This window comes from Pituophis catenifer, unplaced genomic scaffold (genome assembly GCF_029215685.1).
Source record: "Pituophis catenifer annectens isolate HBS135680 unplaced genomic scaffold, rPitCat1.0.hap2 SCAF_10, whole genome shotgun sequence".
In the NCBI taxonomy this organism is placed as follows: domain Eukaryota; kingdom Metazoa; phylum Chordata; class Lepidosauria; order Squamata; family Colubridae; genus Pituophis; species Pituophis catenifer.
In genome coordinates, this window is record NW_027256890.1 from 11,383,990 (window position 1) to 11,396,022 (window position 12,033).

The following is a 12,033-nucleotide window of genomic DNA, read 5'->3' on the forward strand; positions in this document are numbered from 1 at the left end:
CAGACGTTGGTGGACTTCACATTTTGCACGTGTGTTTTGTTGCATGGATATCCACCAACCTACTTGTTTTTTTTTCTTTTGGGTGCAGATTTGCATGCAGCAAGGATGGAAAGCTCCCTATGGCAGATTTGACATCCTACCGCTCCTTCTCCAGGCCAATGGGAATGATCCTGAACTTTTTGAGATCCCATCTGAGTTAGTGTTGGAAGTCCCCATTCGACATCCCAAGTAAGTCAAAAATGCCTGTTATTCTTGGCTCCCATTAAGTTGACGTCAAGCGGCGGTGAATCCCTAAACTTAATTATATTGTGGGACATTTGAGATAGGGCGCCATTAACCTACTTTTCGGCATGGGTCGAAAATACTTCTCATTTCCCCCTGTAAGTTCTATCCAACTTACCATAATGGTGGTTCCTTTACTCTCTGGCTTTTTATTGTGCATTATAGTTTAGTTGTGTGCTAGGATGATGTACTTTACGGATCGATCCTTAGGCATGGAATTTGCTGTGAGCCACAAAACATGATGGACTGATAATTGATTGATAACAATGGCAATAGCACTTAGACTTATATACCACTTCACAGTGCTTTCCAGCCCTCTCTAAGCGGTTTACAGAGTCAGCCCTATTGCCCCCAACAATCTGGGTCCTCATTTTACTGACCTCAGAAGGACGGAAGGCTGAGTCAACCTTGAGCCAGTCAGGATCGAACTGCTGGCAATCAGCAGAGTTAGCCTGCAATGCTGCATTTTAACCACTGAGAGGGAGGAAGGGAGGGAGGGAGGGAGGAAAGGAAGGAAGGAAGGAAGGAAGGAAGGAAGGAAGGAAGGAAGGAAGGAAGGAAGGAAGGAAGGAAGGAAGGAAGAATAGCAATAGCACTTAAACTTATATACCACTTCACAGTGCTTTACCTCTCTAAGCGGTTTACAGAGTCAGCCTATTACCCCCTACAAACTGGGTCCTCATTTTTACCAACCTCAGAAGGATGGAAGGCTGAGTCAACCTTGAGCCGGTCAGGATTGAACTGTTGACAGTGGGCAGTGAGTTAGCTTGCAAAACTGCATTCGAACCACTGCGTCAGCACGGTTCTTCGATTGATTGATTGATCAGTGGATGGATCAATGTCCTCCAGAATTGGACAAAGTTCTTCAGATGTTCTTCAAGTAGATTAATCTTCTGTAGCTTTTCTAGGGGGACCTTGTCCTAGTTGTTTCTGCTTTTTATTTATTTTATTTTTTTCCCTTTAACAGAATCGAGTGGTTTAAAGATCTTGGGCTTCAATGGTATGGCTTGCCAGCTGTTTCTAACATGCTGCTGGAGATCGGAGGGTTGGAGTTCTCGGCATGCCCCTTCAGCGGCTGGTACATGGGGACCGAAATCGGAGTCCGGGATTACTGTGACAGCTCTCGTTACAACATCCTAGAGGTAGTGGCCCTTCTCTCTTAAATCACATTTCCGGATCTTTCAAAACTTACTGCACTGATAAGGCTGCCCTGTTTTCTAGACGCCTTACTAAAAATTTGCCCCCCACCTCCAGCCCTGCCATTTGATCAAGCGTCATTTCACGCCTAATTGTGATGAACCCGTGTTGTTTCTGCATTGCAGGAAGTGGCTAAAAAGATGAATTTAGACATGCGGAAAACTTCCTCCCTCTGGAAGGATCAGGCGTTAGTGGAAATCAACATTGCAGTCCTGTACAGTTTCCAGGTACCGGCAGATAATTTCATAAAACAATAAGAAGATCCTCCTGTTCCAACAAGCCGGCCTGGCCTAATACGAATTTCAGAATGGGTGTATGTGTGTTTTAATCTATGGGCCAGATTTTTATATATTTCAATTTTAAATTGTTTTAAATTTTGTATATTTATATGTGTTTTAATATGGCTGTACACCGCCCTGAGTCCTTCGGGAGAAGGGTGGTATAGAAATCTAATGAATCAAATCAAATCAAATCAAATTTGTTAGAAATGCACAGTCTTCGGAATGCTGTAAAGGTAGTCCTCATTTACTGACTGTAATTGCGACTTGCAACCTTGGCGCTATGTGAAACTGCAGCTATGTTGTGGCTTGTCGGCCCCTCCAGCAGCTGAAGCAGAAGAGGAGGAGGTGGGAATCAGGGCTAGCATCAAGGCAACCTGAGAGCTCAGAGGGGGAAAAGGGAATGGAGCTGGCAGAGAGAAAGAGAGACAGAGGCGGCCTATCAGCCCTCAGATGGAGAGTGAACAGCCCCCAGGTCTGGAGGTGGCTGATGAGGAAGAGGAGGAACAGCTGGGTCCAGTGCCTGGCACGCAGATGCTCAAAAGGCAGAGGAGAGGAGAACAGTGGAAATCTATGGGCCGGTCCTTGGGACGGAAGAGCCATCACTGCTAGGAAAGCCCCACCCAAGCTCTGGGGTTAAAAGTCAGGGGGCAGAGATGAATAGGTGTGGCTGACAACTATTCATCTTCTGGCTGGATGGACTTGTTAGCGTGCAGTGAGAGAGAAACTTTTTCCCAGGGCTGCCGGCACTCCTAATTAAAGGAATCTTTGAGTTTACTTCAGAGGGTTTGTCGTGTTTGGAGAGCTGAATCAGAACAAGCTATGATTGTAATAACCAATACCCTGAATTCTCCCAAAGGTGCTTTTTCAAAGGGCAACTGGACTTCGGGTTTTTTTTTTCCTTGAAGACATTTCGCTTCTCATCCCAGAAGCTTCTTCAGTTCTTCTTCAGTCCAGTTGCCTTTTGAAAAAGCACTTTTGGGACAACCATGACCCGGATGACTGAGAATTGAGAATCTTAAGTTTATTTTATTTATTTGTCAAGCATATATAAGATAACAGGTAAAAGTATAAACATAATTTGAATACATGAAAAGAGTAAGAGTAAAAAGGAATATTCAGACAGGGACAGTAGGCAGGCTGGTGCACTTATGAATGCCCCTTACAGACCTCTTAGGAATGGGGTGAGGTCAACAATAGACAGTTTAAGGTTAAAGTTTTGGGGGTTTGGGGAAGAAACCAGAGAGTCAGGTAGTGCATTCCAGGCATTGAGCACTCTGTTGCTGAAGTCGTATTTTCTGCAATCGAGTTTGGAGCGGTTTACCTTGAGTTTATATCTGTTGTTTGCTCGTGTATTGTTGTGGTCGAAGCTGAAGTAGTCGTTGACAGGAAGGACATTATGGCAGATAATTTTACGTACTATGCTTGGGTCAGACTGAAGTCGGCGTAGTTCTAAATTGTCTAAGCCCAAAATTTGGAGTCTGGTGGCATGATAAGGTATTTTATTGCGGTTAGAGGAATGGAGGATATGCCGATATGTCCGATATGCAGTGCGGGTTCCAGAGAGATGAGTCTTGAATTGAATTGGTTCCTATTGCATGAACTAAGTCCTAAAATGCTGTATTTTTTAAAGGTAGAGTTTGTGATCACTTCCTATTTATAGAGTCCCCCTTTCTCTCTACAGAGTGACAAGGTGACGATTGTAGATCACCACTCGGCCACCGAGTCCTTCATCAAACACATGGAGAATGAATACCGTTGCCGAGGAGGTTGTCCGGCTGACTGGGTATGGATCGTCCCACCCATGTCTGGAAGCATCACCCCTGTCTTCCACCAGGAAATGCTCAACTACAGACTTACACCGTCCTTTGAGTATCAGGTACCATTTCCTCACCTGCCAGTTCAGTTCAGATTTCAGCTGAATGTTTGGGGATGGCGAACATAGAGTAACAGAGTTGGAAGGGACGTTGAAAGTCATCTAGTCCAATTCCCTGCACGAGCAGGAGACTCTGTACCACTTCAGACAGCTGGCCGTCCAGTCTCTTCTTGAGAGCCTGGGTGATGGGCACCCACAACTTCTGGAGGCAAGCCGATTAATTGTTCTCATTTCTCCTAAGTTGCTTCTGTCCTTGTGTCAGGGTTCCAAGTAACACCCCCCAACGAAAGAAAACTCCAAGGCTTGAGGTTCCTCAAAGTTACATTTTATTAGAGATGTCCTATTGGCACATCTGGGAAAACCCGAATCTGAAAGCTTCCAGGTTTTCCCCACCCAAAGGAAAGTCCAGGTCCCTGCCCAGATGTCCATCACATGGTCCAATCAAGCACCGTCCCAACTGGAGATGCCTCCCAGGTCCAGCATCCCAGGTGCAGGGCAAGATGTCCTTGACTCTCTGAGAAAGGAATATTATTATGACTATCACCCTGACTCCATAAAATCCCCCCTCCCAGTTTCCCATAGTAGTAAATGTGGCAGGCCTGAAGGCCCAATGTAAAAGATGTCTTCCAGGTCTGACACCTTGATTCGTTTCCATCCATTGGTTCCTGTCTTGCCTTCTGGTGCTTTGGAGAATAGCTCGACTCCCGCTTCTTTGGGGCAGCCCCTGAGATATTGGAAGACTGCTATCATATCTCCCCTAGTCCTTCTTTTCATTAAACTAGACATACCCAGTTCCTGCAACCGTTCATTGTATGTTTTAGCCTCCAGTCCCCTAATTATCCTGGCTGCTCTTCTCTGCACTCTTTCCAGAGTCTCAACATCTTTTTTTACATTGTGGTGACCAAAACTGGATACAATATTCCAAGTGTAGCCATACCAAGGCTTTGTAACTAAATCAAAGCAATTGATGCTACCTGTAGTTGAGGTCGCCCACGGTGGTAGTGACTTCTTGGATGTAACGACATCCCATGTTCCGGGAAGCTCTGCAGATTTTGTTTTATGGAAAAAAGATGAAAATGGGTGTTGCATACTACCCAAACTTGGTATTATTATTGTTGTTAGCTACCCAGAGTCACTTGCTTGAGATGGCCACATGCATTTGATTGAATAATTAAATAAAATTTGCATTCCCAGGATAGGGACGGGGAGGGCTGGCATAGCCGAGAGAAAGCTCAGGAGTAGGGCAGCCCTTATATAAATTGGGAAAATAGTATTAAAATCTATATATATAAGCCAAATACCACTCACTCATCACAAAATCTCCAGAATGGTAAAGCCTACAAATTTGAAATTGGGCCACTCCCTCCCTCCCTCTCTCTCTCTCTCAGCTAACCTCACCAGGTTGTTGTGGGGAAAATAGGAGAAGGAAGGTGTGTTTGGATATTTGCCACTTGAGCTACTTGTAAAAACAGTAAAGGCTAGGTACAAATCAGTAAATTAAAAATCATAATTATATACAATTAACAGAATGAAATAGTTGTCTGGTTAGGACTCCTGGTGACATATGTTAATATAAAACCATTCTTCTTTGCATATAGTTGGAATTTAATTAGTTCATGATTCAGCCTTCTGTGTGAACTGAGTTTGTATTACAAATACAAACAAAATACAAAGTTCAACAAGCTCCAATTTTTCAAAAGGGAAGAGAAAGGAGAAGGAGAGACAACCAAGCTCTTTAGGAAAAGCAACATCCATCCATCCTAATCATCTTCTTTTAATGACACCATAATCCCTTGCGGGGTGGAGTCTGGGCAACTGAATGGAGCTAGCAGGGTGTTTGAATGGCCTGATGCCTTTCCTGTCACCAATGCGGAGTTTTGTTCAGCAGATATATATTCTCAATGTTTCCAGAGAAAAAAAATTCTGCCTCTACCTAGGATCGAACTAACAGCCTCCTGATAGTGAGGCGAGAGCCTCACCTCTAGGCCACCGCACAACTCCATCCTACTGGCCCTAGTTAATTCAAGAGGGCCAGTTTAAGTCTGCTGCAGTGACGCAGATGTGATTTAGAGTTCAGCTCCTGAACAATACCCAAAAAAAGGCTATCGAAGCTACATTTGGACATGGTAAATTCTTGACTTTGTCCTTAGAATCAGTTCTCTTCTCTTTTAACTGGGATTCTTTTTCTCTCCTTCCAGCCTGACCCTTGGAACACCCACATCTGGAAAGGGGTCAATGGCACCCCCACCAAAAAGAGAGCAATTGGCTTCAAAAAATTAGCTAAGTAAGTATGCAGCCGTACCGTTACATTTCTCTGTGTGTAACATAGTTTTATAAGGGACGCTGTGGCTCAGTGGCTAAGACGCTGAGCTTGTCAATTGAAAGGTTGGCAGTTCAGCGGTTCGAATCCCTAGTGCCGCGTAACGGGGTGAGTTCCCGTGGCTTGTCCCAGCTTCTGCCAACCTAGCAGTTCGAAAGCAGGTAAAAAATGCAAGTAGAAAAATAGGGACCACCTTTGGTGGGAACGGAACAGCGTTCTGTGCGCCTTTGGCGTTGAGTCATGCCGGCCACATGACCACAGAGACATCTTCGGACAGCGCTGGCTCTTCGGCTTTGAAACGGAGATGAGCACCGCCCCCTAGAGTCAAGAACGACTAGCAGAAATGGGCAAGGGGAACCTTTAACATAGTTTTAGATGTGCCGTTAAAACTTTAAGAAGCCTACTAGCAGTGCACGACTCACGGATGACACCCAAACCCTAAAAATCCTGGTTAAGCATCTTCAGTTTAACCTGACAAAGAGGGGGAAATGTAACTTTTAAAAGGCTGTGCAAAAATTGGACCTGAAGCTCAAAGATTGAATTTATCCCTTCGAGTGATTCAGTGCATCGAATTGGGCGCTCCCAAACCAGTGTGATAATTCGATTCCTCCATGCGAGCTATTTTTTTTCCCCCTGAATTACTTCAACGATTCAGCTTGATTTAATTCATTGAATTAATGGTTTGAATAAGCTCAGAGATCTGATCTGGATTTTGTGGGATTCACAAACTGCAGTCCGATTTATAGATAACAGTGAACAGAATGGCTTTTAATTGATTTAGCTTAAATGGAATTGAACCGTCATTCAGACTGAAGTTTTGTTCTAGCCTTGTCTACTTTTCAATCCTGATTCCATCTACTTTCAGCCTCATTACTGTTGACATGACACTTGAGTCAAAAAACGGTTTGATCCTTGACTGTATCATCTCTGTTGCTCTTCTTTACACCATTTTGTATCATAGTGACAAGAACTGAAGCAGGGTGAAATGCTCCTGGTTCAAACCGGATCGCCCGATCCGGTAGTGATGGCAGCAGGTGGTTCGGAGAACCGGTAGCAAAAATCCCTTCCCCCCCCCATGCCCAGCTGAGCCACATGATCATCAGAGGCTTTTTTTTTTAACTTTTAAAAGCATTTTTTCTACAACCTCTTCTGCCGAAAAAATGCTTTTAAAAGGCTGCCAAAGTAGACAAAGGTTGGTGATAAGACCGAAGGACTGTTTACGGAGAATTTGTTTTGGACTTAATTTGGACTAAGCTGAGAATGAAGTAATTCTCAGGTGTTTTTGGTTTTTTTTTAAATTTGATTTATATGCCGCCCTTCTCCGGAGACTCAGGGCGGCTTACAATGCACTAAGCAATAGCCTTCATTCTTTTGTATATTTATACAAAGTCAGCTTATTGCCCCCACAAACTGGGTCCTCAATTTACCTACCTTAGAAAGGATGGAAGGCTGAGTCAACCTTGAGCCTGGCGAGATTCGAACCTGCAGTAATTGCAGGCAGCTGGTCTTAATAACAGGGTGTTTTAGACCACTGTACTACCAAGCTGTTCTAATAAAATATGTTTGTTTAGGACTGATCGTGTCTGGTAATAACTACTTGGGCCTTAGGTCACAACAAGCTATGCATTGCTGCAATGCACTTGATCTCTAATAATAAAATTATGCCTTTCTCATCAAATGGAGCCAAGGGTTGTTTTTAGTTATAAAGTTCAAAGCTGTGGGCAGTCTGACAGCAGTATTGCAAGTATTATTTTATTTATTTTATTTTATTAAATTTCTATACCGCCCTTCTCCCGAAGGACTCAGGGCAGTGAACAGCCAGAAGATAAAACACAGAGATACAAAAATTTAAAATAGATTAAAAATGAATTAAATAATTTGGCTGAATTTAAAATAACCCATAATTTAAACAGATTAAAATTTGTATTTAAAATTTAAATTTAAAAGAGGAGAAGATTTAGGCCAGGCCAGCTTGATGAAATAAAAACGTTTTAAGCGTGCGACGGAAGGTGCGTAGATCCGGGATCCTCCATATCTCTGGGGGGAGCTCGTTCCAGATCGTAGGTGCCCCCACAGAGAAGGCTCTCCCCCTAGGGGCCGCCAGTCGACATTGTTTGGCTGACGGCACCCGGAGGAGCCCCTCTCTATGGGAGCGTACTGGCCGGTGGGAGGCTATTGGTGGTAGCAGGCGGTCCCGTAGATAGCCAGGTCCTAAGCCATGGAGCGCTTTAAAGGTGATAACCAGAACCTTGAAGCGCACTCGGAAGACCACCGGGAGCCAGTGCAGCTCGCGCAGGAGAGGTGTTACATGGGAGCTCCACATTGCTCCCATAACCACCCGCGTGGCCGCACTCTGCGCCAGTTGGAGCCTCCGAGTGCACCTCAAGGGGAGCCCCATGTAGAGAGTGTTACAATAGTCCAGACGAGAGGTGACGAGGGCATGAGTGACTGTGTGTAGGGAGTCCCGTATTGCAAGTATGGCCTCACCGAAGCTCAGGAGATCTTTCCAAAGCCATGAATTCATTTTCTTTTCATCTCCCACATAGAGCAGTCAAGTTCTCTGCGAAGCTGATGGGACAAGCAATGGCGAAGAGGGTCAAGGCAACCATCCTCTACGCCACAGAAACAGGGAAATCCCAGGTCTATGCAAAAACTCTTTGTGAAATCTTCAAGCATGCCTTTGATGCCAAGGTAAGCATCTCAGCTTGTTTGGGCGAACCACCGGAGACCACAAGAGTGAATGGCCCAACAAACGCTGCCATTCCCAACAAGTTTGAGAGCTGTCCCAATTCCTTTGAGGCTGAAATACAATTTTTTTTAAATAACTTTATTGTCATTGTACGTGTATACAACGAAATTCACTTAACACCCAAAGACCAGGTCCAACACACATAACAATCCCCAAGCACACTCCCACCCACCACAATTCCCCACCCCTAAACCACCCAAACATCCACACAACAGACCAAGTAATGCTGTCCAACAGCTCACTGATGGTGGCCCTTTAGTTCATGGTTGAGTGCAATTATAGCTCTGGGATAAAAACTATTCAGAAAACGTGTGGTCCGAGTTTTAATCGTTCTGTATCTTCTGCCAGAAGGCAACAGTCCAAAAAGATTGTAAGCTGAAAATATTGTGCGACTTCCTCAAACAGCGAGATTCGAAGATGTTGTCCAGGGCTGGTAGCTGGAGCCCGATGATATTCTGGGCAGTTTTAATGATTCTCTGTAGAGCTTTTTTGTCCACTACAGAGCTGCTCCTGTACCATGCAAGAATGCCGTATGTCAGGACACTCTCAACGGTGCTGCGATAGTAGGACAGAAGTAGATGCTGAGATAGATTTATCTTCCTGAGCAGCCTTCTCCTAGACCAGCCGTGAAAATCGTCACATTGTGTTTTGGGCAACCGCCCTTTTGGGATTGTTTAATTAATTGTTTAGGTCAATTAATAGCATCTGCAGTGTTAACAATGCCGTCTCGATGCCTCTCAGTTCCCAGAGTTAGTTTGCAACTCCTCCAAAGCGAATTTTCCTACTTATTGTTTCATTTGACGATGTAGGAGATGACCAGGCCGAGACCAAGGGAGGGGTCAAATGCATCATCAGCCATGAGTCCCTTCACGCCCACGAGAGATCTAAATCCAGCCCACCTTGAATTTTTCTTTCTTATCTCCCGCTCATTTCTCTTGACTGTTAGTGGTTCAGATTCTTGTAGAGAGCTTACTGCTTGCAATAAATCTTTATACTCATTTGAACTGCTTGAATCTCCTGATTTCCCCGGCACTTGACAGGCAAAAGAAAAGAATGCAGATGCAAATGGAGCTTTTTAAAAAACGGCCATTTGAATCATTAAAAAAAAAAAGAAAGAAAGAAAAGTGACGGAGGGCAGCCAGCTACTTTTTAAATAGTATTCCACAATCTGGCAGCCCTTTTTCTGTGATTTTGTGCTTTTAAAGTCCTAAGGACTCCTGAGAAGCAAAAGGCAATTGTCCAAATGTCGCACACAAATGTCCATATTGGAGCAAATTTGAAGTTACAGAATACTAGAGTTGGAGGTCTTCTCATCCAGCCCCTTGCTCAAGCAGGAGACCTCCTACCATTCTGAAAAAACAGCTGTCCGGTATCTTCTTGAAAACCTCCAGGGATGGAGCATCCACAACTTCTGGAGGCCAACCTGTTCAGTTGCAAAGCTCGTTCCTCTGAAGCTACCAGTTTTATCTTTCCAGGTGATGTCGATGGATGAGTATGACACCGTTCACCTGGAGCATGAAACCCTCGTCCTGGTGGTCACGAGCACCTTCGGCAATGGAGACCCTCCGGAGAATGGAGAGGTAGGAAGGGAGCAGGGGTGGGCTTCAAAAATTTTAGCAAGGGGTTCTCTGCCCGGTTGCTGGGTGGGTGTGGCCTAGTCAGCCTCCTGCATCATGGCGGGGGAGCCGTTTTGCCCTCCCCGGGCTCCGGAGGCTTTCCTTGAGCCTCTGGGAAGACGAAAACGGGCTCCGGAGACCCTCTGGAGGCCAGAAACAGGCCTGTTTCCGGCCTCCCCGAACTTCCAGTAGGCCCATTTTTTGCCCTTCCCGAGCCTCCGCATGTGCCCTGCACTTACCTACATCCAAAGCAGGCCATGTGGGGACTCCTGGGAGGGGTGTTCAGGGCCACCCAGGAGTGGGATTTGGGGGTTCTCCGAACTGCACAGAATCTTAGCTAGAGGTTCTCCCGAACCCCCAGCAGCCCACCCCTGGAAGGGAGGCTGGCAGACCCTTGCAAGCTACTTGTAATACATGTAGCAACCGAACTGGATCTATTTCGACCAGCAGATCCTGCATAATCCATACCGAAATGGATTAAAGCCATCTTTGATCGTTAAACCGTCCCTTTCCCCAGCTGTTTTTCCCCAGCATGTTTCGTTTGGTGGCTGATTTTGACCTAATTTCTAAGGTTTATACAATACGTTGAGCCAGCAGCTCACCCAATAAGCTGAACTGGCAAAATGCACTGACCTGCATAGGGGTGCATGTTAAACTAATTTACCAATGTGCTAATGGTCTCTCTTAGGTTTTGGGTCAGTGTTTTCAATCTCGGCGTCTTTTAAGATGCGTGGAACACAACTCCCAAAATGCACGCATGGCCGGCTGGGGAATTCTGGGAGCTGAAGTCCACGCATCTTAAGAAGGAGATGATACATTGATATATGCTAAGCCAGGGATGTCAAACTCGATTCCATTGAGGGCTGGGTCAGGGTTGGGTTTGACCTTGGAGGGCAGGGTGGGACGTGGTCGAGGCCTGTCAGGACACCTGTGGTAGCCAAGTGCTAAGGCAGGACTTCCCTCAGACTCTCCCTCACTCTCATTATAATCTTCCTTCTACCTCTCCTCCCTCCCTCCTCTTTCCTTCCTTCCTCCTTCCCTCCCTCCCTTCCTGTCTCTCTTTTCTTCCTCCCTCCCTCCCTCTCCTTCTTTTCTTCCTTCCTTCCTTCCTACCTCTCCTCCCTCTGTCCTCTTTCCTTCCTCCCTCCCTCCCTCCCTTCCTGTCTCTCTTTTCTTCCTCCCTCCCTCTCCTTCTTTTCTTCCTTCCTTCCTACCTCTCCTCCCTCCCTCCTCTTTCCTTCCTCCCTCCCTCCCTGTCTCTCTTTTCTTCCTCCCTCCCTCTCCTTCTTTTCTTCCTCCCTTCCTCCCTCTCCTCCCTCCCTCCTCTTTCCTTCCCCCCTCCCTCCCTTCCTGTCTCTCTTTTCTTCCTCCTTCCCTCTCCTTCTTTTCTTCCTTCCTTCCTTTTTACCTCTCCTCCCTCCCTCCTCTTTCCTTCTTCCCTCCCTCCCTTCCTGTCTCTCTTTTCCTCTTCCCTCCCTTTCCTTCCTTCCTTCCTTTTCTTCTTTTTCCTTCCTTCTTTGTTCTCCTTTCTTCTTCCTTCCCCTCTTTCCTTCTTTTTCCTTCCTTCTTCGTTCTCCTTTCTTCTTCCTTCCCCTCTTTCCTTCTTTTTCCTTCCTCGCTGTCTTCCCATCTTCCCTCCTTCTTCTTCTTTGTCTTTCCTCTTTCCCTTTCTCCTTTCCTGCCCCTTCTTGCCTGCTCAAATGTAAAAGAGGAAA

The 12,033-nt window shown here is 45.6% G+C and overlaps 1 protein-coding gene across 1 annotated transcript in view; it reads left to right on the forward strand.

Moving 5' to 3' along the window:
* Positions 1 to 12,033, forward strand: part of NOS1 (nitric oxide synthase 1) — an 88,713-nt gene that overhangs the window by 49,130 nt on the left and 27,550 nt on the right. Inside the window, exons 8-14 of the mRNA XM_070951413.1 lie at positions 89 to 228; positions 1,250 to 1,424; positions 1,605 to 1,706; positions 3,442 to 3,636; positions 5,832 to 5,917; positions 8,500 to 8,644; positions 10,178 to 10,282. Of these exons, the coding sequence (XP_070807514.1) occupies positions 89 to 228; positions 1,250 to 1,424; positions 1,605 to 1,706; positions 3,442 to 3,636; positions 5,832 to 5,917; positions 8,500 to 8,644; positions 10,178 to 10,282 (948 nt within the window). The remainder of the gene's footprint in view (positions 1 to 88; positions 229 to 1,249; positions 1,425 to 1,604; positions 1,707 to 3,441; positions 3,637 to 5,831; positions 5,918 to 8,499; positions 8,645 to 10,177; positions 10,283 to 12,033) is intronic.